This window comes from Pristiophorus japonicus, chromosome 1, assembly GCF_044704955.1.
Source record: "Pristiophorus japonicus isolate sPriJap1 chromosome 1, sPriJap1.hap1, whole genome shotgun sequence".
Lineage (NCBI taxonomy): Eukaryota > Metazoa > Chordata > Chondrichthyes > Pristiophoridae > Pristiophorus > Pristiophorus japonicus.
Window position 1 is genome coordinate 167,469,000 of NC_091977.1, and position 23,805 is coordinate 167,492,804.

The window sequence follows — 23,805 nt, forward strand, 5'->3', positions numbered from 1 at the left end:
ACAAGCCGTCATCCTACTGCTTATTAAGTTAAGACTGTGCGTTGTTTTTTTCAATAGAAGTGTTTTTACATCAAAAGAAAAGTGTACAAGTCCCTAGTCTGGCTGCAAAAGGAGCAGTGTGGAGGCCTCAGGCAGCAGTGTGAGAACACCAGCGGCAGGTCGGGGCCATAAAAGGAGCGGCGTGGAGGTATACTATTCCAGGGAGCAGCGTGAGCTGGTGCAGGAGGGCGACGGCCGTGAAGAGTGACGTCATCAAGGTCCAGGTCGGTGATTGGAGCATGGGCAGATACAGCAGGAGCGGCGAGGTCGGGGCAAAGGAGCGGTGAGAGATTGGAGAGGGATGTGACCGGGGCCCAGGGGAGGCGAGAGTTCGGGACCAGGGCCCAAGGGGCAGCACGGGCCAGCCCACAATGCGATATGTGTGTGCACTAGGTCTGTGCAGCAGAGCTCATCTCCAGTTGTCTTGGGTAATCCTTGCCACTGGACCAAGACCTAGCTCTGTCAAGCCTGTGTGGTGGCTGGTGTGCAACGGCCACCACATGTTAAAAAAAATCCACACACAGGCATCTTCCACCCTTGAGGATGTAGTTCGGGTCCTTCATTGAAACACCTGTGAACTCATCCTTTTTTGGTGTGGAAGCAAGTCATCCTCATTTCGAGGGACCGCCTATGACTGACTGAACTTTTGTTCCATAACGTGCACCATTGCCATCTCCTTTTGCCTCGCACCATCATCCCTTTTGTCTTTTAATCTTTCCTGCCTTCCACCCCATCACATCCCGTCCCTTTTGTCCTTTCTTCCCTTCCCCTGCACTTGCTTAAAACTTGTTACATCTCTAACCTTTTTCAGTTCTGCCGAAAGATTATCGACCGGAAACGTTAACCCTGTTTTTCTCTCCACAGATGCTGCTTGATCTGCTGAGCATTTCCAGCATTTTCTGTTTTTATTTCGCAACAAGTCACTGGTTCTCAGTGGTTCAACGATTTCTGAGGAAGCAGTTAATTAGTGCAGAAACCTCCTTTACATAAAGCAGGTATCTCACTTGGATATATTCTAATTGGATGCTTCAGTTTTTTTTAAAACCAGCATAATGTTTAGTGCTCAAACTGGATAATGCTACAGAAAACAAAGTTATTTTTCTGAGAACGAGCCAGTAAAATCCATAACCTCATTGTCCATGATCACAGGATAGCTGGAAGGAATACATCCTGTAAGATATATTTAAACGTAAAATAACATGCACAACTGCACCATTCACATTTTCCCAACTATCACCTGGAAAAAAAGCTGACAACCACAGATGCTAAACATAGAAACATAGAAAATAGGAGCAGGAGCAGGAGCAGGCCATTCGGCCCTTCGAGCCTGCATCGCCATTCAATATGATCATGGCTGATCATTCAACCTCAGTACCCCACCCCAGCCTTCTCTCCCTACCCCCTGATCCCTTTAGTCTTAAGGGCCACATCTAACTCCCTTTTGAATATGTCCACTTTCTGTGGTAGAGAATTCCACAGGTTCACAACTCTCTGGATGAAAAAGTTTCTTCTCATCTCGGTCCTAAATGGCTTACCCCTTATCCTTAGACTGTGACCCCTGGTTCTGGACTTCCCCAACATCGGGAACTTTCTTCCTGCATCTAACCTGTCCAGTCCCGTCAGAATTTTATACTTTTCTATGAACTCCCCTCTCATTCTTCTAAATTCCAGTGAGTATAAGCTTAGCCGATCCAGTCTTTTCTCATATGTCAGTCCTGCCAGCCAGGGAATCAGTCTGGTGAACCTTCGCTGCACTCCCTCAGTAGCAAGAACGTCCTTCCTCAGATTAGGAGACCAAAACTGCACACAATACTCCAGGTATGGTCTCACCAAGGCCCTGTACAACTGCAGCAAGACCTCCCTGCTCCTATACTCAAATCCTCTCGCTATGAAGGCCAGCATGCCATTTTCTTTCTTTACTGCCTGCTGTACCTGCATGCCAGCCTTCAATGACTGATGTAACATGACACCCAGGTCTCGTTGCACCTCCCGTTTTCCCAATCTGTCACCATTCAGATAATAATCTCCCTTTGCCACCAAAGAGGATAACCTCACATTTATCCACATTATACTACATCTGCCATGCATTTGCCCATTCAGCTAATCTGTCCAAGTTACCCTGCAGCCTCTTAGCATCCTCCTCGCACCCAGCTTAGTGTCATCTGCAAACTTGGAAATATTACATTCAATTCCTTCGTCTAAATCATTAATGTATATTGTAAATGGCTGGGGTGCCAGTATTGAACCCTGCGGCACCCCACTAGTCACTGCCTGCCATTTTGAGAAGGACCTGTTTATTCCCACTCTTTGCTTCCTGTCTGCCAACCAGTTCTCTATCCATGCCAATACATTATCCCCAATACTATGTGCCTTAATTTTGCACACTAATCTCTTGACCATCACCTTGACTAGGAAATACAAAGTGTTTTTAATAAATAGATTTTCCATGCTTTGGTGGCTCAGTTGGTAAATGTTTCCCAATGTAGAACTGAAAATCTGAATTTACAAGATCATGCAAAAATACCCATTTTTCATTTCAACCAGTCATCTATTGTTTGCGTGTCAAAGAGCCAGCCTCCCGGTGCGGCTGGAATTGAAGATTCTGCCCTCACCTCCTATTAGCTCTGCTGCATAGTCAACAAGTGTATTATTATGTTTCTTACCTCTGATGCTTGAGCACTCATGCTGACTCCTTGCTTTGACGATGTACCCAAATCAGTCTTTTTTTCTCCCTGAATCAAAATGGAATTTAGTTACTTAAACAATTTCCAGGCACACCTTTCAGATCGAGTCATGTGCATTAGAAACATTTTACTTACAGCCAATCGACTATATATTTGTAAATGCAAGGCACAAAAATATAAAAAGCAATGCAAATTAACTGCTGAGTTTCTTGGGCGAGTACAGAAAGTACAGTATTCAAACTAAACAAAGAAGGTTAAGGGGAGATTTAATAGGTGTTCAAAATGATGAGCCATTTTGATATGGTGAATAAGGAGAAACTTTCCACTAGCAGGAAGATCAGTAACCGAAGGACACAGATTTAAGAAATTGGCAAAAGGACCAGAAGGAAGATGAGAGAATTATTTTATGCAATGTTATGATCTGGAATGCATTGCCTGAAAAGGTGGTGGAACCAGGTTAAATAGTAACTTTCAAAAGGGAATTGGATACATATTTGAAAAGGAAAACAATTACAGGGCTATGGGGAAGGAGCAGAGGACTGGGACTAATTTGCTAGCTCTTTAAAAGAGCCAGCATAATGGGCCAAATGGCCTCCTGTGCTATATCAGGCTATGAAATGAAGCACAGTGAGTCACTGGGATTTCCAGTTTCACTTCACAACACCACAAGGCTTTCTAGAACCACAACAATGGCTTTTTCAAGAGCTACAATGTCTTATAAAGTTCTGGAACTAGTGATTCCACTTACTGGAGAAAGATGAATTGATTTCAACGTACAGGCACATATTTAGAAGAGAATCACATCAGTCATATTCAGTAATGTAAGCTGATCAAACAAACTGTCTTGTCCTGGATGGTGCTGAGCTCCAAGTGTTGCAACTGCACCTATCCACACGTGTAGTGTGTATTCCACCACACTCCTGACTGAGCCTAACAGATAATGGAGAGGCTTTGATGGGTCAGTTGTCTTAGTACCCAGTTTCTGCCCTACGGTTTCCACCGTGTTGATAGTGTTGGTCTAGTGAAGCTTCAGCTCACTGGTGACTCCCCCAAAATATTGATGGTAGGACAACGTTGCGATGTTGGTAGCATTTAAAGTCAGCTGGGGGGGGGTGGTTGGGCATTTTTTTTGTTCCAGATGGTCATTGCCTAGCACTTGTGTGCCACAAATATTACCTGCCACTGGTCAGCCCAAACCTGGATATTATCCAAGTCCTGCTGTAGGCTGGCATGGGGTGCTTCATCATAAGAGTTGGAAAATGAACAGACACTATTAGCAAACAGCCCCACTCCTGACTTTATTTTGAAGGGAAGGTCATTGATAAAGCAGTTGAAGATTATTGGGCCAAAGAAGAATCTTGGCTGCAGTAACTGACCTCCAACAATTATGACCATCTTGTGCAGATATGATTCCAGTCACCTGAAACAGGCAGGCACTATGAATCCCCAGAGGTCGGCCCCGTTCAATATTGAGCCGGCCACATCATCAGGGTTAATGGAACAGTATGGCTACTGACCCTAATTTGAGGCTTCTAACATCCTATTAACACCAGACGAATCAAGTGAAAATCGACCTCAATGTATGGGCATTGCACCAGCCATTCTGAAAGCTGGGAAGCAGCAAGCAGTAACCAAGACAGTGCTTATATTGCAAATAGAATTTTCTTGTTAACGTATAGCACAACTTCCCCACTGAATGATTTAGGAAACAAAGAGGGACATTGTGATATTTTAAACATGCTAACAACGGTAAGTTTAGTAATAAGATGTAAAGATTTATTAAAATAGGGAAATGCTGGTGAGTGAAAGTCACGTTTGACAGTTGTTATAGTTTTTATTGCCCAGAACATTACAAATGCAGAGTACAGGAAAAAATTTTGATCCAAATACAAAGTTTCTTCCCTTTTTATTCAAACTTCTCAAAAAACATTTCATACTGAACAATGTAAAGCTCAAGTATCAATAATTTAATTTGCATATCAGACAATTATTTAATGCCATCATTTAGAACACAATATTCACTGTTGTGATGCATATTTAAATTGGTTTTCTGAATACATTGCTTCCCATTTATTTGTACCTGTATTACCAATTGGTTCAGCTCTGTAGACTATGCAGAGAACAAGTGGTCATTACAATTCTCATTGGCGCTACATAAGTTAGAGAGTCATGTTACCATGTAGGTTTTTAAAATAAATGTGCTCATCAAGGTGACTGATGTCAATGCAGGGGAATGGAATACTTTTCCACTATGGCCATGCATCACAACCAAGTATTCCAGATCAGATAAAGCACAGCCAGACTAATGCATTTTCTCCCCATCCCCCTCCCCCCATTACTTCCAATATTAGAAATGCATGCATACAGCATACATGGTTTAGTTAACACAAAATAGTGATTTGCATTTCAGTCCTGTTATTATTTAGCTATTAATTTCATTGATAACCAAGGAATTTTTGCCTGGAAATCTTGACATAATTTTCCTGAGATAATTAAAGTTGCAGTCCAAATACAGAAATGAACAAGGCTTTTGTTACAATTCAAGCTCACCCTCATGCTTAATACAAAATTCTGCTTCCATAAACCTTTACTTCTAGGAGCTAAAATATGACCGTATGCATGAAAGAAATGTATTTTATTATTACGGTATGCATAAGATCTCACTGTATGCTCCTTTACCTGTCAAACAAGTAACTCTGAAGCTACAACTATAAATAAAATTTATTAAGAAATAAGATTTAGAACCAAGAGCAAATAGCAGATTTCATTTGATTACAAAATTAGACTGAATTTATAGATCCTGTTTCTGAGTGATAAATATCTTGAAGCTCCAGCAGACCTCTGAATTAAGAATCTTATTTTGAACCAGGCTTGTGGGATCTGAGAGATTGCACACAAGACTTAATATCTCTCTTTGTTGTGATGTCTGCAATAAGACAAGATCAATAATGAATTACTCACAACGAAGCTGTCAATCACAAAGAGGTTTCAAATGACAAACAGCAGCTCACAGATAGCCAGCAAGGCAATCTGCACCCCTGCAGGACATAACCAAAACATGACCGTCTTGTTCATATCACCTTTGCCATCATCATCATAGGCAGTCCCTTGAAATCGAGAAAGACTTGCTTCCACTGTAAAAGTGATTCTCAAGTGACTGTATGGTCCAATATTGGAATTACAGGGCCCAAGTTTCCACAAGAAAAAAAACAGGCTCCCCTCCGAGCTGAGCGCCCGTTTTTCGCGCCTAAAAAAATCCTCGGTATTCTCCACTGACTTACAGGTCCTGTGGCCCTCGGCGCAGCCAGCACGAGCTGTGGGGGGGGGCGGAACCAGGTCCCGGCGCTGAAAACAGTGCCGGGACCTCTGCACATGTGCGTTACAGTCAGCACGCAAGTGCAGTAGCTCCAGGTGCCAAACTGTGTGGGAGGGGCCCGAAGCATGCAGCCCCTAGCCCTGGCCCAATGGCCTCACTGGGGCTGCGTGAATGAGGCTCCTCCCACGGCCAGCTCCTGCTCCCCGCCCGACCCGACCCGACACTCGCTTCCCCCCCCCCACCCAGACACCCGCTCTCCCCCCCGCCCCGACACCCGCTCTTCCCCCCCCCCCCCCCGACACCCGCTCCCCCCCGTCCCGACCGAGACCCGCTCCCCTCCCCCCGCCCCGAGACCCGCTCCCCACCTCCCCCGCCCCGACCCGACCCGAGGCCCGCTCCCCCCGCCGACCCGACTCCCGCCGCCCCGACCCGACACCCGCTCCCCCCCCAACCCGACACCCGCTCCTGTTCCCCGACACCCCCCTCTCTTCCCGACCCCCTCCCTCCCTCCCTCTCTCTCTCTCTCTCTCTCCCTCCCCTCCCCCTCCCTCCCTCCCTCCCGCCCCCCTCTCTCTCTCTCTCTCTCCCTCCCTCGCTCAGCAGCACGAACAGCTGCAGAATTCTCCCTGGCTGAAGCACTTTCACACAGGTAGGAAGATGGTTTATTTAATCTTTTCTTGGCTTATAAATGTTTATTCAGGTTGGATTTATTTGTATAATATTTGTAGAAGTATAAATAAGGATTTATTGTCAAATTTAATGAGTTCCCTTCCCCCCCACCTCGTTCTGGACGCCTAATTTGTAACCTGCGCCTGATTTTTTAATGTGTAGAACAGGTTTTTTCAGTTCTACAAAAATCTTCACTGGCTCCATTCTACTTTAGTTTGGAGTACATTTTCACTGTGGAAACTTTCAAATCAGGCGTCAGTGGCCGGACCCGCCCCCTTTTGAAGAAAAAATTCTGTTCTAAACTAGAACTGTTCTACCTGACTAGAACTGCAGAAAAAAAAATGTGGAGAATTGCGATTTCTAAAATAGTCCGTTCTCCACCAGTTGCTCCTAAAAATCAGGTGCGAATCATGTGGAAACTTGGGCCCACAGTCTCTGTCACAGGTGGGACAGACAGTCATTGAAGGAAAGGGTGGGTGGGGAGTCTGGCTTGCCGCACGCTCCTTCCACTGCCTGCGCTTGTTTTCTGCATGCTCTCGGCGACTAGACTCGAGGTGCTCAGCACCCTCCCGGATGCTCTTCCTCCACTTAGGGTGGTCTTTGGCCAGGGATTCACAGGTGTCAAATGCCACCTACCAGTATGGCAAATGCTATAGACATATGTATAAGAATTGGTGGCCCAATGATAAATACCAACTGATTTTTGTTACATGGGTGGACTTGGCAACGGTTTATTACCAGAGATAAATATATTGGTAATCAACTATATTGTACTGGCAAACTTGTTCAAACCTTTTTCATGCAGAGTTAAAAGCACAGCAAAAACATTTAAGGTGGCTACAATATTGATAAGCTACAAATTCCCACAGGTTAAGAGTCTTTTTTTTAAAATGAAATGAGACTGATCCCCGACCCATCACACATCCGAAGGACTGGCAACACGTCTGTATTTCTTCATTTCAATATCTATTGTTTCAATACGTTAAAGTAGTCTGCAGTGCCAATATTATACAAATAGGATTTTGTTTTCAAGAATGATGCCACAACAAATGGCTACTTCACCATTCATGGTTATTATAAAAATTCAAATTAATTATTAGCCAATTAGTGGTAGCCATTCTGCAGTTCCCCTGCCCAGCTGAGATCATGAACTTACCAATTGTGGAACTGCAATATAAAGCCCTGTCTTATTACTTTGGCTAAGTTTCAGTGGTCTCCAGCCTACTCAAATGTTATTTAAAAATGTCACGTAATTATGAAGAGTATTTGTAATTATAACCTTAAATACTGATTTGGGAACCCAACTTATTACCACACAAATATTTGAAAATGCTTGCAAGAATCACGGGTGTTATTTTTATTACAACTACAGTACTCAGCTATAAATCAATAATGGGGTATGCAGTATATTGAAATTATGCCACTTGTTCCATACATCCAAATAAAACAAGGCAAGTCACAGGCTATATAATTATAGGTACAAAACAAAACAGAATGATAAACAAGATTAACTTAATCTTTGGCTTGCAAATACCAAATTTCAATATCATGAAACTGTCAACTACTTTCTCCTGGTCTGATCAACTCATATCTGCCACTTAATTCATCTACCATTTGAAACAATCAAAATTAATTTTGTTACCATCTCCATTAGTTAAATGGAGGTTAATTCTCAAAACTCATAGGCGTCATCTTTCCCCATAGTAATTTATTGTACACTTTCCTTTCTGCATTGAATACCTCACAGAATTGCATAGCTCCTCTGTTGTACAGATGCAAACATATGACTGTTAAACACTTTGGGGTCAAGTTTCGGGCCGCGCCTAGAACGGCGCAGCCCCGACATGGCCGCCCGTTTTTCACGCCTAAAAGCGTGACTAAAATGTACCTTGCAATTCTCAGGTCCCTCGGAGCTCGGTGCAGCGCGCAGACATCAGCAAGGGGCGGAGCCACAGAGTCGCAGCGATTCTGCAAGTGCAGGGGGGCGGGGCCAAGTCAAATGAGAGAACGTCGTGCCGGCAGCCCTGCGCGTGCGCATTGGAGCGCACGCGCATGCGCATTGGAGCGCACGCGCATGCGCATTGGAGCGCACGCGCAGTAACACATAAACATTGGCACTCGGCCATTTTTAAAGGAACTGAAGAAAAGTGCTGATTTGTCTCATGGACCTCTGGAAAGGCTTGGGATTGAATTTTGGTGATTTTTTGGTGTCTGAAGAAGTGCTTTTAGCAGCACTGTTGAAGAAATCACCTGCTGAAATCAGTGAGTGCTGCTTTTCACTGCTAAACTTCCAGAACAGGTGCTGCATAGGTGCATACAAATTAAGGACTGTGTGTTTTGAAAAATAAAAGAGTGTGTCAATTCAATACAACAATGGAACAACGTACACCAAGAACAAAGAATTTCTTGCTTGAGGAAGTGCAGATATTAGTCAACGTCATTGAGCAGAGATGGCAGGAGCTAGATACCAGCAACAGAGGTCGCATAAAAGTGCCACCTAAAGAAATGAAGAAACGCTGGAACCAAGTTGCAGAAGATTACTGCGCAGTGGTGCATACCAGGAGATCTGGAAGCCAGTGTAAAAAGAAATGGCATGACCTTGGTCAAGTAGTTAGTGTAAGTAATATTTTCATTTTTTTTATGTAATCGTAATTGTAATGTGACTATGTGTATGTCCCACCCTGCAGAAAGACACACTCAGTAAAAAGTTATCTTTTACTCTTTGCAGAAGAAATTGGCCCACAACAAAAAGGAAGCAACTCGAACAGGAGGAGCCATGCCCAATCTGCATCCACTGACATCCTTGGAATAGAGATAGCTGTCATGATGAGTCGTACATGGAGAAAAGCAATCAGTACAGCACAAGCTGGGCCCGCACGCGAGGAAGAGGGCAAGTCCTGAAAATGCATCGTGGCCCTTCAAATCATCCTGCTGCCTGGCCTGCTATGTGTGAGAGTATTCATGCCACCCATCCTACTCCCTCCCTTGCTGTTAAACATTTGACTGTTCTGATGTATTTTGCAGAACATGATGATGATGATGATGATGCTGCTGCCAACCCGGAGGATCCTGAAGATACAGAACAAGAACCAGTACAACCAGATGCGGACGATCCAGACTGGATGATGGCGGCGATGACTGAAATGTCTACAGGGGAGAGCTTCTAATTTAATGTTTATGAGCCCCCATTAAGGGGCATCAGAGTTTCAACCCCTTGCATAGGTTCTGGTTCCACCTTCCATGGTTTTGATTCCGACGTTGCGGGTCCCAGTTGTGCTGGTGATATAATGGAGCAGTTTACACCCATTCACCCACCATCCCAGCCCACGGCTCGCATTCGAGTGCTGCCGTCTGGAACACCGAGCGCCCCACTGTCCCTGCCCGCGCCTCCCAGTGTAGTGGTGCCACGAGGCAGATCCAGGCAGAGGAGAAGGAGATTGGAGACATGCTCTCCTGAGATGCAGCGTGCAACAGATGCGGCTCAGGTTGTGGCATTGGGTATGGAGACCAATGAGCTTACCCGATCACTCATCGGCAGCGTCAGTGCAGTGGGTGAAGAGACGACGGTCCTGACGGGAGAAATAGCAGTAATGACATGGGAACTTAGGGAGGAAATGTCCGAGGGAATGCAATCGATGGAACAGGCCGTCAGGGAGGGCATGCAAGTGACGGCACAGGCCCTCATGGAGATAGCTGCTGCAATAAGGGCACACAGCCCAGCCAATCAAATGACATCCCCATGAAGAAGTGAACATTCACTGAGATGTGGATGAGACATTGTTGCAGCCTTTCTTTGCTGCTTTTGTTCTTGTTCTTGATGTAGCTGCAGTAGCGTTTTTCACATTGAAATTGTTTTGTAAGTTTTGTAACTTTACAACTTAAAAGTGATCTTAGGGTTTTTAAATGATCTTATAGTGTAAATGCTCTCACTTTTTGTATCTTATTTAATTTTGCACCTAAAAGTGATCTTGAAGTTTAAGTGATCTTAAGAGTGTAAGATTTTTCACATTGAAATTGTTTTGTAACTTTACAAGTTTATAAGTGATCTTCAAGAGTCATATTAAAAAGTAAAGTTTGATACAACAAATATTTTATTAGTGACGTTAACTTTTCAATAAAATATTTTTTCATTAAAACTGAATCATCTTCCATTAACACAACACAACGTAGGAACAACTCCAAAGAATAAACATGTCCATGCGCAACAGTGGTCGCAGAGCCCTCGGGCATCAGTAATTGAAGCGTTCACGGATGAGCTGCCGGCGCAGGGCTCGAGCAATCATTAATGGCCCTCCTCCAACCTCGTGTTCCGGCACCAGGCACTTGCATGCTTTCCTGATCGTCGTCATCATCCTCATCCTGCTCTTCCAAACTACTATCATCAGGCACTGGACCCTCATGTGGGTCTTCGGGTTCCACTACCAGCTCCTGCTGCCTCATGATGGCTAAGTTATGGAGCATGCAGCACACAACAGTGAACTGACCGACAATCTCAGGAGAGTATTGCAAGTGGCCTCCGGAATGGTCCAGGCATCGGAAACGCTGTTTCAATATACCAATGGTCCTCTCAATGATGCTGCGAGTCGCAATGTGCGCCATGTTGTATTGACTGTCAGCTTCCATCCGTGTCACACGTAGGGGCGTCATGAGCCAGGTGGTCAGGCCATACCCTTTGTCTCCCAGTAGCCAGCTCTGCCCTTCTGGCTGCTGCTCAAACATGTCAGATATAACGCTGTCACGTAGGATGAACGCATCATGGGTGCTGCCAGGGTATCTCGCATCGACTGACATGATGCACTGCTTTTCGTCATACACGAGCTGCACATTGATAGAGTGGAAACCTTTTCTATTCCTGTACTGCTCGGAATCTTCCACAGGTGCTCGCAAGGCGATGTGGGTACAATCAATGCAGCCCTGTACCTTTGGGAAGCCGACAATCCTGAAGAAGCCCACAGCCCTCTCATGGATCGCTTGTGCGGTCATTGGGAACTTGATGAAGTCATTCCTCCGCGCATACAGTGCAGCCGTGACCTGGTAAACGCAGGCATGTATTGCACGTTGAGAGATGGCGCACATATCTCCAGTTGTAGCCTGAAACGATCCCGAGGCATAGAAGGCAAGTGCAGCTGTGACCTCCGCTTCAACAGACAAGGCAGTTGGCGTTCTGCTTCTGGGCTGCAAATCTGATCTCAGCATATCACAGATCTCAACGACAACTTCTCTGCGGAAATGCAGCCTTTTGATACAATCAGCCTCATTTATGTCCAGATACGAGCGCCTGGCTCAATATTGCCGACGTGGGTAAGGTCTCCTGCCCATCAGCCTACGGGCTATGACGTTCCTGGTGCGGTGAGCTCTAATCAATTCTCTCCTATGCAGTGAATTGCTGGTGAACTATTGCATAATACGTGGTGTTGACAATGCAGCACCCATTCTGCAATTACAAATTTAATTTTCAAACTGGCTATCTGGCTGCCGCTCCCTGTCCCTGGCCGAATGGCCTCAGTTACCCTCGCAGCTCGAAGGCTGCTTGCTGTGTCTTCGGCCACCATCAGCCACTGCTGCCGCTCCTATCCCGTGGCCGAATGGCCTCAGCCTCCTTCGCAGCTCGAAGGCTGCTTGCTGTGTCTTCAGCCGCCGTCAGCCACTGCCGCCACCCCCTATCCCGTGGCCGAATGGCCTCAGCTTCCTTCGCAGCTCGAAGGCTGCTTGCTGTGTCTTCGGCTGCCGTCGAGCCACTGACGTCGCCCGTCTCCAACATGGAAGGAATGCCTGCCTGAAGCACCGCAGCTCGAAGGCTGCTTGCTGCCGTTGTTGTTGGGTTGCCGTCGAGTCACTGACGCCGTCCCTGTTAAATACATGGACGGCCTGCCTGAAGCACCGCAGCTCGAAGGCTGCTGTTGCTTCACACAGGTAGGAATATTCAATATTATGTCTTTGCTTTGTTTATAATTTTTTATTCAGGATGGCTCTTTATTTGTATAAGACTGTTGAATGCTTGTAGAATTTAATTACTTCCCTTCACCACCTTCCCCCCTGCCCCTCGTTCCCGACGCCTGATTTGTAACCTACGCCTGATTTCTAAAGTGTAGGCAAGGTTTTTCTGAGCGTACAAAAATCTACACTTACTCCATTCTAAGTTAGTTTGGAGTAAGTTTTCGCTGCCTAAACTTTCAAAACAGGCGTAAGTGGCTGTACACGCCCCCTTTTGAAAACAAAAATCTGTTCCAAAATGAAACTGTTCTAACTGACTAGAACTGGAGCAAACTAAATGCTGAGAATTGTAATTTCTAAGATACTTCATTCTAAACCAGTTGCTCCAAAAACGTAGGAGCAACTCAGGTCGAAACTTGACCCCTTTGTTGCCATTTGGACAGCCTTGCTGCTCTGATCACTTAAGATTCCAAACAAAAGGTTTAAAAGCCTGATTTATTCCCAAAGAAAACAAATCTGCTTAAACTTTGTAAACCCATTTAATCCAGGCATTTCTTGGAATAAAATCAGTAACAAATTCTTCCAGAAGCAATTCTGTACAGATTTCCTTTCTAAAGGTTTCCCAAGAATAAAGCAATAAGCTGATTTAGTGCCTGTTTGTAAATAGCCATTTGAAATCCTCCTGTCTTCACACAAGCTCACAACCAGAACAAATGGTTACAAATGCAGTTTCTATGCACAAACCATTTTAGGATTTTTTTTTGTTTCTCAATCTTTCATTTATCTGTCTTAAAACCAAATGATTGGTGGGACACTCACTGGGTTTGAAGTTTTTGAACAACCTGATCCAAAGATTTGTTGTTGACCAAAGTTCACATGGCAGTGGGCATGATTTACGATGCAAGGATGTAACCGAATACATCATTGCATTCCGTTTAATATCCTGCAAGTTATCTTACATCCTTTAGTATTTTTTGTCCAGCTTCAGAAAAATGTTTTGCAAATTCGCATGTGACACATGTGTGACACCAGCCTGTTCCTTAAGTCAGATAGCACCTAAACAGCAGCTCAGGAAGGACAAGGACTTTATGGGCAGTCTAACAGTGATCTGCACGCAGCACTAAGAGGAAATCTGGTACCAAGCCAGGACACATCAGTGTAAATCAATCACACGCATACTCATATGGAATGTTACAGAGCAACGCCTCTGCAAACGACAAAAGCATGCAACACATGCCAATTTTGGACAACCTGGGGTGGGGGGGGGGGGGGGGGGGGGTTTGGTTTGACCGATCCAGGCAACAGAATCTCTGCTTCAACAGGCTAATTTTTTTTTTTTTTTTTTGAAATTCGTAGCCAATCGTTCCAATTCTTTGTCAAATCACCAACGCCAGAGGTCACCTTGGGCCCATTCAAGGATCACTCTGCGCCAATGCTCTTAGCCAAAAGGCCTAGAGCCACTGCACCGTTCCTGGAAGTACTGCAATACCAGGTTCGTGCCATGGAGGTGGATGGGTCAGGTCCCCCACACACCTCCGTGGAGGTGGATGGGTCAAGCCACCCTCTGCTTCAACAGGCTAATGGTCTGCTTGATTTACCCTGGTGGCAGAATGGACCTCACCAAATCTTCTTTCCGCTAGTCTTCCTGAGTTTCACATGGCTCCATTGAGTATGCCTGGTCTCCCAGCAGCCATTCCTCCATGGCGGTCTTTCTCGCCAACAAGGGTGGTACTATTGCCTGTCTCAGAATAAAAGAGTCGTGACTGTTTTTTTGGATACCTTGCATGATAAGATGCTGGTAGTCACAAACAAGCATCATATTAATTGAACAGAATTATTTCCTATTGATAAATGCCATTGGATTAAGTAGATGAAGTCAATGTTCCGAGTGGCACTGATTAGGCCTTAAACCTGGGGTATTCTTGCTACCTTCCTGTCCTCTCCAGCTGCTTCTCCTCTTCCTTAGTGGATGTGATAAACTAATTTGCCCTTTTAAACATAGCCTCGGTGACCTGATGGATGCAACAATGCATTGCATACTACCTGATCTGGCAGATGTATCCTGTTACACCTCGGATGGAGCTGGCTGCATACAAAAGGTTGTTGTCACCTTAACCATTGTGGGAACAAGAGTCCACATTACCGAGTATCTCGATGCCCTGGACAATCTACGAAACCAGCGCACGAGGAGTTAAAACAATTTCCTGCTGAGCATGGGATTGTGCAAGGGGGTTTAAGACACATATGTATCTCCACAGCTCAGAAGGTTGACCTTCCTGTCTATCAGGTCGGGGATCAGGTCATGGTAATAAAACTGGAAGAATTTATAAGGGCAATGTAACCAAGGTAATAAAATGATTGAGGAGTTAAGTGTATGTTTGTTGGATTCATATCGTTATTCTGTTGACACCTGCATGTATTTTTAATGTACTATGATTTATTGGTAGTATGCATGGAATGGAGAGATCAGAAGGTAAAAATGGCACGTGAGTCTTTGTATGCAGCACTTATACTGGAATCGTGAAATATGACGTCTCAAAAAGGACCTGATTTTGCATTGCTGCAGCTGAATCTGCGCGCACTCTGGTGGTTAAAGTAACAAGGCGAATTTGAACAAGCAAGCAGTCCAACAACCATCATAGACAGAGGTGCCATTCCTGTAAAAAGTGTCCTCAGGTCTTCCTTTAGAGATGGCACAGCTCTGCAAACTACTTTCCTGGTGAGGCTCAGCTTTCTGACATCTACAAAAAAACTGTGCCTGGTACTGTACACCTTTGGACAGTCCCTGTGATGCACATGCACCTACAACAAATTCCTCCTCATCCTCAGTCTCATGACGAGCCGTAGAAATTAACAAATGAGGTTCTAGTTGGCTAAGACAGGCAGGGTGCCCGCACGATTGGAGTGCAGAAATAAAGTTCTACTAAAAATAAAAACAACAGATGCTCCAATCCAAATTAAAAGAACGGAACACAAATTCTAAAAGACTTTTGCAAACTCCAAAAGAAAAAGCCAAAAAATAAACTGGCAAATTACAGAGCAAGCAACAAGTCCAGCAATTTTAGAATCAAAAGGCAAGGAGTTTATCTTTCATGATCTCATAGCAGTTGCAATGCCTGCAGTTTTGGCCTCTGTTCCAGCTTTACTTGGCACACCGGAACAACATTGTGCCAGTGGCAAGAAAGGATCACACCCTGGGACACTCCAATACATATTATAATGAACCCTGCATGATGGAGCAGCACAAGCTTCATTCAACCCCCAGTTCAAAACCTGGCCAGAGCGCAAAATCAGTGTAGGAATCAAAATCTGAATTTTCCGCTCCCTCTGAGCTGGTGTAAGGGAACACAATTTCAGGCCATTAGATAGTTTTGCTGGGACTGAATTCAGATATCAGCACAATGTGAACAGACACTGATCACTGAACAATTTTCAAAACTATCACAAAGCAAATTCCCCCCCCCCCACCCGCTCTGCCCCCCTCTCTTCTTCATCCTCAATTTTTTCAGCCACTCCACTCTTGAAGGCATAGGTCATTACTGGGGTGCTGGCAGCTCTCAGTACTTTCCAAGCAGTCATTCCTCACGCATGAGTCAATACACAAGGGTGACATGCTATTAAAATATAGGGTGGGGTCTCATGAGAATAGCATTATATCTAATTCCAGTCTTAGCCTCATCTGACTTCTGCATATTTACTTTCCAGTAGAGGTCACTGTATTATCGTCAGGAGCAGAATCCTAGCTGATTTTTCCCTCCTTAGCTTAGTGGCATTGAATCTAATTGGAGCATAACTACCACCAACCAAACCAAAATTAGCTAATTCAGCACAGACTTGGGATCTTCTTGGTGTATGGCTGAATGTCACACCACATGACATGTTTCCTCATTGAACCATCAGGAATCACTGGACACATTTTAAAAATAAAATCTACACAAAAAAAAAGTAGCAAATCTTTAGTGAGATACAGTTAGTAAGCATTAATCTCACTTCAGCTACTCTGTAAAGGAATTCACTCAGCACACCAGACAGAACTTTTTAAACTTTGGGGATTACAGCTCTAATTATATTGCTCTTCTGTTCCCATTGTCTTTGTAACCAAGATGATACAATCATTTAAAGTTTTTCCTCCTCCAAAAAAAATATTAATTAGATTTCTTTTAACCCCATTGTTCCTCTTTTCAAACTTGCCCATTTCTTTGGATTGAAGGCAGAGCGTCTGGGATAGATGTTTTTCATTTTCAGCAAAAATTATCATATCTCAGTAAGCATAATTTTGTGTTAAAAGTGTCACTGGTAGGCAATGTTTCTGTTAAACTGCACAGCCGTGCAGTGGTCTGCAGGTCCTGCGCAGCCAGCTCACCAGCTTTTTAAATGGAAACACCACGCACGCGCAGAAACGTGAATGGACCACTGCGCACTCAAAAAAAAATTAGAAAAATCATTGCTGATGGGTCAGGCTGATGATATGGGCGTTTTTTGCTGAACTACCTCTAACAAATTTTAAAATATTGGCATGGGGAATACAGCTATAAATACACTGCTCTCTAGTTCCCTCTGTCTTTATAATGAGAATCAGTAGCAATAGCTACTATGAAAACTGATGCTTACAGAAGTGAACGGATTTTAATTGTTTAAAATATCTGGTAGTGTATAGTATACAGCTTACAAAAACAAACATTAGAAGTGTCTAATAATCAGCTTCCCAAGAAGATGGATTGTGCTCGGAAAACTTTATGTAATATGATTTTCATTTGACAGCATACTAGAATTCTATTCTTGGATGACTGTATTAGTATATTCTAATGTGACTGAACAGACTATTCCACATTCACAAGAACAGGCACTGCCACACACATGTTTTAAGTTAGCAAATTACAACATATTTGAGATTGTTAGGACTAGAAATTCGGTATTGCCCACTTTGAGGCGGTGACGCTGCTTGGGTGCTACCTTTAGCGCCAGACGATGTCTACCACCTCAAAGTGGGATATTCAGTTGTATCGCCCCAAGAGGAGAGTGGAGCGCTAAGGGAAGCATTGCACAATCCTCTTCGGGGGCTAAAGGCCCATCGCGGGGCAGTAGCGTTTCTCAACGTGAGGTGTTAGGATCCTAGCATCTAAAGAGGTGGTGAGGTCGGCCATGTGAAACCTGCCAAAAATGGAAGGGAGGCTACCAACAACCTTCCGCAGGCAAGAGAAGCAAGTCATTGTTAAAAATTTGACTCTGAACACTTACCTCGTCATTCCCTGCGATATCGCTCCGGGATCCTCTGTACACCGTCTGCTTCCTGCTGTCGGGAGTAGCGCCAGGCGCTGCGGCAGGCGAAAGCAGTCAATTTCAGAAACACGTCGCGAAGGGGGCGTTGCACACTCTTGACGTCATCAAGTGGTGGCGCTAGATTGCGTCGCAATAAATGACAGCGCCGCCGCTAAACTACCAATGAAGTTCGCGGCAGGCTGTCATAGCACGGAGCTCGTGTGGTAGGTGGCCCTTTAGCGCCCCTCTCTGGTGCTAATGATGGTGCTAAACAACTGAATTTCTCCCCTTCAGCCTTGGCTCAGCACTCTCTCACCTTTTGTTCAGAGATTTTGGGTTCAAGCCTCTTTCTCCAACTTGAGCATGCAATCTAGGCTGACACTACAGCTCAGTACAGTAGAGGAAGCATTGCATTGTCAGATGCATCAACTTTTGGATGACATAAAGTAGTAGTAAATAAGAAAATCAGAATATTTTTTTAAATGGTGAGAGATTGAGAAATGTCGGTGTTCAGTGGGACCTGGGTGGCCTTGTACACGAATCACTGAAAGTTAACATGAATGTGCAGCAAGCAATTAGGAAAGAAAATTATATGTTGGCCTTTATTACAAAAGGATTTGAGTACAAGAGTAAAGACATCTAACTACAATTATATAGGGTCCTGGTGAAACCACACCTGGAGTATTGTGTACAGGTTTGGTCTCCTTACCCAAGAATATACTTGCCATAGAAGGAGTGCAATGAAAGTTTACCAGACTGATTCCTGAGATGGGGGATTGTCTTATGAAGAGAGAATGAGTAGACTTGGCCTATATTCTAGAGTTTAGAAGAATGCAGTGGTCTCATTAAAACATACAAAATTCTTACAGGGCTTGACAGGGTAGTTGCAGGGAGGATGTTGCCCCTGAGATGGGGAGTCTAGAACCAGGGCTCAGAATAAGTGGTTGGCCATTTACATAGAAACATAGAAAATAGGTGCAGGAGTAGGCCATTCGGCCCTTCTAGCCTGCACCGCCATTCAATGAGTTCATGGCTGAACATTCAACTTCAGTACCCCATTCCTGCTTTCTCGCCATACCCCTTGATCCCCCTAGCAGTAAGGACCTCATCTAACTCCTTTTTGAATATGACTGAGATGAGAAAAAATTCTTTCAAAGGATGGTGAATCTTTGGAATTCTCTACCCCAGGAGGCTGTGGAGGCTCAGTACTTGAGTATATTCAGGACAGAGATTGATAGATTTTTGAATATTAAGGGAATCAAGGGATATGGAAATAGTGCAGGGAAGTATTAAAGAGCCGCCATGATCTTATTGAATGGCAGAGCAGGCTCGAGGGGCCAAATGGCCGACGACTCCTGCTCCTATTTCTTATGTTCTTAAATGACCAGATAGGCTGGCCCTAATTTTACTGACCTCGGCAGGCTCGGAGCGTCCCGACCTTGCTGCTGGCTCCATGCCGCTGTTTGAAATTAATTTACCTTGATGGCGCGTGTTAAGCCTGGCATTTCCCAGCCAATTAGAGGAAGCGGGTCTGATGATGTCATTTGATGATATGCTATCAGCCTGTTTCCTTAAAAGGGACCATGTCCAAATTTATTTTGACATTTGTGCTGTCAGTGTTCTATAGCCTTACTGACAAGCGCTGCACAGAGGTGCAGGGCTGCACACAGGCTCATGGCTGCAGCCAGGCTCTCCCATGACTCCCTCCATATCCTTACGGAGGGAGCTGCAGCACGCAGGGAGGTTCTCTTCCCTTCCCATGGGCATAAGAGACCTACCCAGGAGATCAACACAGCCTGGTTGCACGTTGCACAGGAGGGCACAAGCAGGGATGTGGTCAGGAGGACCTGGGTGCAGTGTCGCAAACGTTTCAATGATCTCAGTAGATCACAAAACGTTTGTACAAAGTTACACTCATCCTCATCCTGCTGTGCCTCTCATCACATCCCCATCACTCTGCTTTCCCAACCCTGCTCTTGCACATCCTTACTCACACCAACATACCTTGGACCTCTACCCATCCCACTAGCCACCCCTTTACACTCACCCTCATCCTAGTGCAATCATATCAACTAACAACACACAAGGGTAGGCACTTCAGTGTTTTATGCAGTGTTCATGTAAAGTTTCTATAATGCGGTGACAAACATTGAAACCTTTACTTTCAACACTTTGTGTTCAGTGAGTTGCAGTGAATGCAGACATAATGGTACCCCGCCCCCAATGCTCATGAGCATGAAAGGAATGGCCTGGGCATTGTAGGGATGCTTTATGGTGTTGGTATAGGGTGGTACCAACCTGGCACATCATGTGGCAGCCAGGGTATACAGCATTAAGTGAAGTAAATCTGGCCATGGTGAAGCCATTTCTAGCCGCCCAGGCAGCAATGTAGTCAGGTGCTGATGCCCTCTGTCGTGTACAGCATCAGGTGATTGCGGAAAAGTTCGGTGTTGTTGTAGGTGCTGCTGGTGTGCCTGGTGCTGCTAGTGTTGGGGCTCATCATGCTCAGATTCTGAGAATCAATGTGAGAGTGTAAATGGTACCTGTTATGCTCATAATAAATGGTCAGACCGAGTAGCGTGTGTAATGTGCAAGTGTGACCTTAGCTCCTTTATTGTAGTTCCAGAGTGCAGGCACCTCGTGGGTGGCCTGCTTATATACTGTGCTCCCAAGGGATGCTGGGATCTCTTGGGACTCCAACAGGTAGGCCCTCTGGTGGACAGGTGTGATGCAGGTTACAAGGGGTTAAATACAAAACAGTACCCATGCTGATGAAGTTGGAAGTTAAGATAACAGAAACAATCTGTCAATGGTGAGAGGTTGCTGCAATGAGGTGTCATTTGCTGCAGAGTTTGCTCCAAACACTTGGAGCTTGCATAAAGCTCAATCTGTGTCCCAAAGGGAGAAAACAACAGCCTCTGCTTTGAAAGGTGGTGTCTTGTATTTGCATTTCTGTTAATGGTATGTCTCATTTGTATTTAGGATGACTGTGGAGTGGCAGCTTTTTATACTACATTTCTGTCATTCATCAGCTGATTCAATGGCCACTCAAGACCCAACATTGGGAAAGACAAGTATCTGCGATTTGACAGCGGGTTCCTGACCCGCTGTCAATCAAATCAAATTTCACTGCCAATTCGTCACCGATCCCATCTGCTGAGCTCTGGCAAAATTCTGGCTTCTGTTTTTGGTGATGCTGATTGAAGGATAAATATTGGCCAGGACACAGAAGGATTCTCCTGCTCTTCTTTGAATTGTGCCATGGAATCTTTATGATCACCTGACAGGACAAACTCAGTTTAACATCACCTTCAAAAGATCAAACAACACATCTGAAAGCTGGCACTTTGTTGCTTTCCAAACACCTTGCTGGATTTTAATGCTGTAGGCCTTTTTTATTCTTGGATATGAAGGAGCAGGGAAAGGAGTAAAGGTGCAGGGCTTACAAAACAGGGAGAAAATTGAGAGAGGAGATAAGCTAGTACAAAAAGAGTAAACAAAACTCCACAGTCATCCTAAATACAAATGAGACATACCTTGAATAGAAATGCAAATACAAGACACCTTTCAAAGCAGCAAAACCAGTAGTGCTTGTATTAGGGATGAAGAACTACGTTCATATTTTCATATATACTGCCAAAACAAGTTATCCTTCTCCCTTGGGAGTGGGACGTTGTATTTGTGAGCCTTAGGAAAAGGCCAATACTAAATCTCATCTCCATTTGTTGTAGTTACTCTTTCATCAACGTGCACCATTACAGGACTCCAATGTTCATTTTCAGAATGTTATGGAACTGCAAACTATGCAGGGGAGGAAAAACAAAATGTCATTGAAACATTGGGGTGGGTGGGGGAGGGAGTGTCACAATTACTCAATAAATGGAGAACAGGGTCAGGGATCCAGAACAATCACACAAAGCGGGAGCTGAAACAAACCCGAGTTGAAGCAAAGATGCACAGGGGTAATCTCCCATTATCTGGAAACTGGGAGCTACAGACTAAAAGCCAACGGTGGAGGTATTCATTTGGCTGAGGCCAGAACAGATTGGTGAAAATGGCAGTTATCACTTTTAAATAGCAGTGTTGTCTAATATGTTATCATAGGCAGTCCCTCGGAATCGAGGAAGACTTGCTTCCACTCTTAGCATTAGTTCTTACATGGCTGTACAGTCCAATACGAGAACCACAGTCTCTGTCACAGGTTGGACAGATAGTCGTTGAGGGAAAGGGTGGGCAGGGAGCCTGGTTTGCCGCACGCTCCTTATGTCATATTTGCACAGCATATGCATGTGTACTTTGACCTTTCTATGAGGGGGGTTGTTGGTAAAATGGTAAGTGGTGTTGGTTGAGGAATAAATGTTAGCAAGGCCTACTCTCGAGATCTTCTTTAAATGGTCCACCTGAGCAGAATGACAGCCTTGGTTTAACGTCACATTTGAAAGCCAACAACTCCCTCGGTACTGCACTGAGGTGTTAGTCTAATATTTGTACTCAAGTCTCTGGAATGGGGCTTGACTTCATAATCTTCTGACTCAGAGGCAAATGTGCTAGCAGTGAGCCAAGGCCAACACCCATAATACATACCCAAAGACTGTAATAGACACAATGGCTACAAAACAAAATCACAGACACTAAAGAAAACTAAAAACTGAAAGTGCTTTAACTTCCCACAAAGTTTACCCACAACAGTGGAGTGTCAATAACTGAACACGTTTTTTTGGAGTGCTCTCTTAACTAAAATATTGCACTCCCTCAAAGTATATCCAACTAATATTGCACCACTCAAGTGTATCTCTCCTGCAGTTGATAACCATATAATGAAAGGCAAGCATCGGTGAATATGTAACCAGGCATTAGAAGTGAAGTAAACTCCATTTCTACTCTGCATTTGGCTGGGATTTCAATCTGGTTCACTCACACAAGGGGCAAGAATTCTACCACTGAACCACCAATGCTCCACACTGCGTGTGATTCCTACAATCTGAGATGGCAAATGGCTTAATGTGAAACACAATTTCAACAGCTGTCAGGACCTCAAAAGTAGTAATCTCGGGATTGCTACCAGTGCCACGTGATAGTCAGAGTAGGAATCGCAGGATAGCGCAGATGAATACGTGGCTTGAGCAGTGGTGCAGCAGGGAGGGATTCAAATTCCTGGGGCATTGGAACCGGTTATGGGGGAGGTGGGATCAGTACAAACCGGACCGTGTGCACCTGGGCAGGACCGGAACCAATGTCCTAGGGAGAGTGTTTGCTAGTGCTGTTGGGGAGGATTTAAACTAATATGGCAGGGGGATGGGAACCAATGCAGGGAGACAGAGGGAAACAAAAAGGAGGCAAAAGCAAAAGACAGAAAGGAGATGAGGAAAAGTGGAGGGCAGAGAAACCCAAGGCAAAGAACAAAAAGGGCCACTGTACAGCAAAATTCTAAAAGGACAAAGGGTGTTAAAAAAACAAGCCTGAAGGCTTTGTGTTTTAATGCAAGGAGTATCCGCAATAAGGTGGATGAATTAACTGTGCAAATAGATGTTAACAAATTTGATGTGATTGGGATTACGGAGACGTGGCTCCAGGATGATCAGGGCTGGGAACTCAACATCCAGGGGTATTCAACATTCAGGAAAGATAGAATAAAAGGAAAAGGAGGTGGGGTAGCATTGCTGGTTAAGGAGCAAATTAAGGCAATAGTTTGGAAGGACATTAGCTTGGATGATGTGGAATCTATATGGGTAGAGCTGCAGAATACCAAAGGGCAAAAAACGTTAGTGGGAGTTGTGTACAGACCTCCAAACAGTAGCAGTGATGTTGGGGAGGGCATCAAACATGAAATTAGGGGTGTGTGCAATAAAGGTGCAGCAGTTATAATGGGTGACTTTAATATGCACATAGATTGGGTTAACCAAA

General features: G+C 44.6%; 1 protein-coding gene across 23 annotated transcripts in view; it reads right to left on the reverse strand.

The window, feature by feature from the left end:
- cast (calpastatin) overlaps positions 1 to 23,805 on the reverse strand; it is a 212,746-nt gene that overhangs the window by 184,279 nt on the left and 4,662 nt on the right. For all 23 annotated transcript variants that reach the window (XM_070884722.1, XM_070884718.1, XM_070884626.1 and 20 more), the window contains one exon: positions 2,703 to 2,771. In XM_070884722.1, the coding sequence (XP_070740823.1) occupies positions 2,703 to 2,771 (69 nt within the window). The remainder of the gene's footprint in view (positions 1 to 2,702; positions 2,772 to 23,805) is intronic.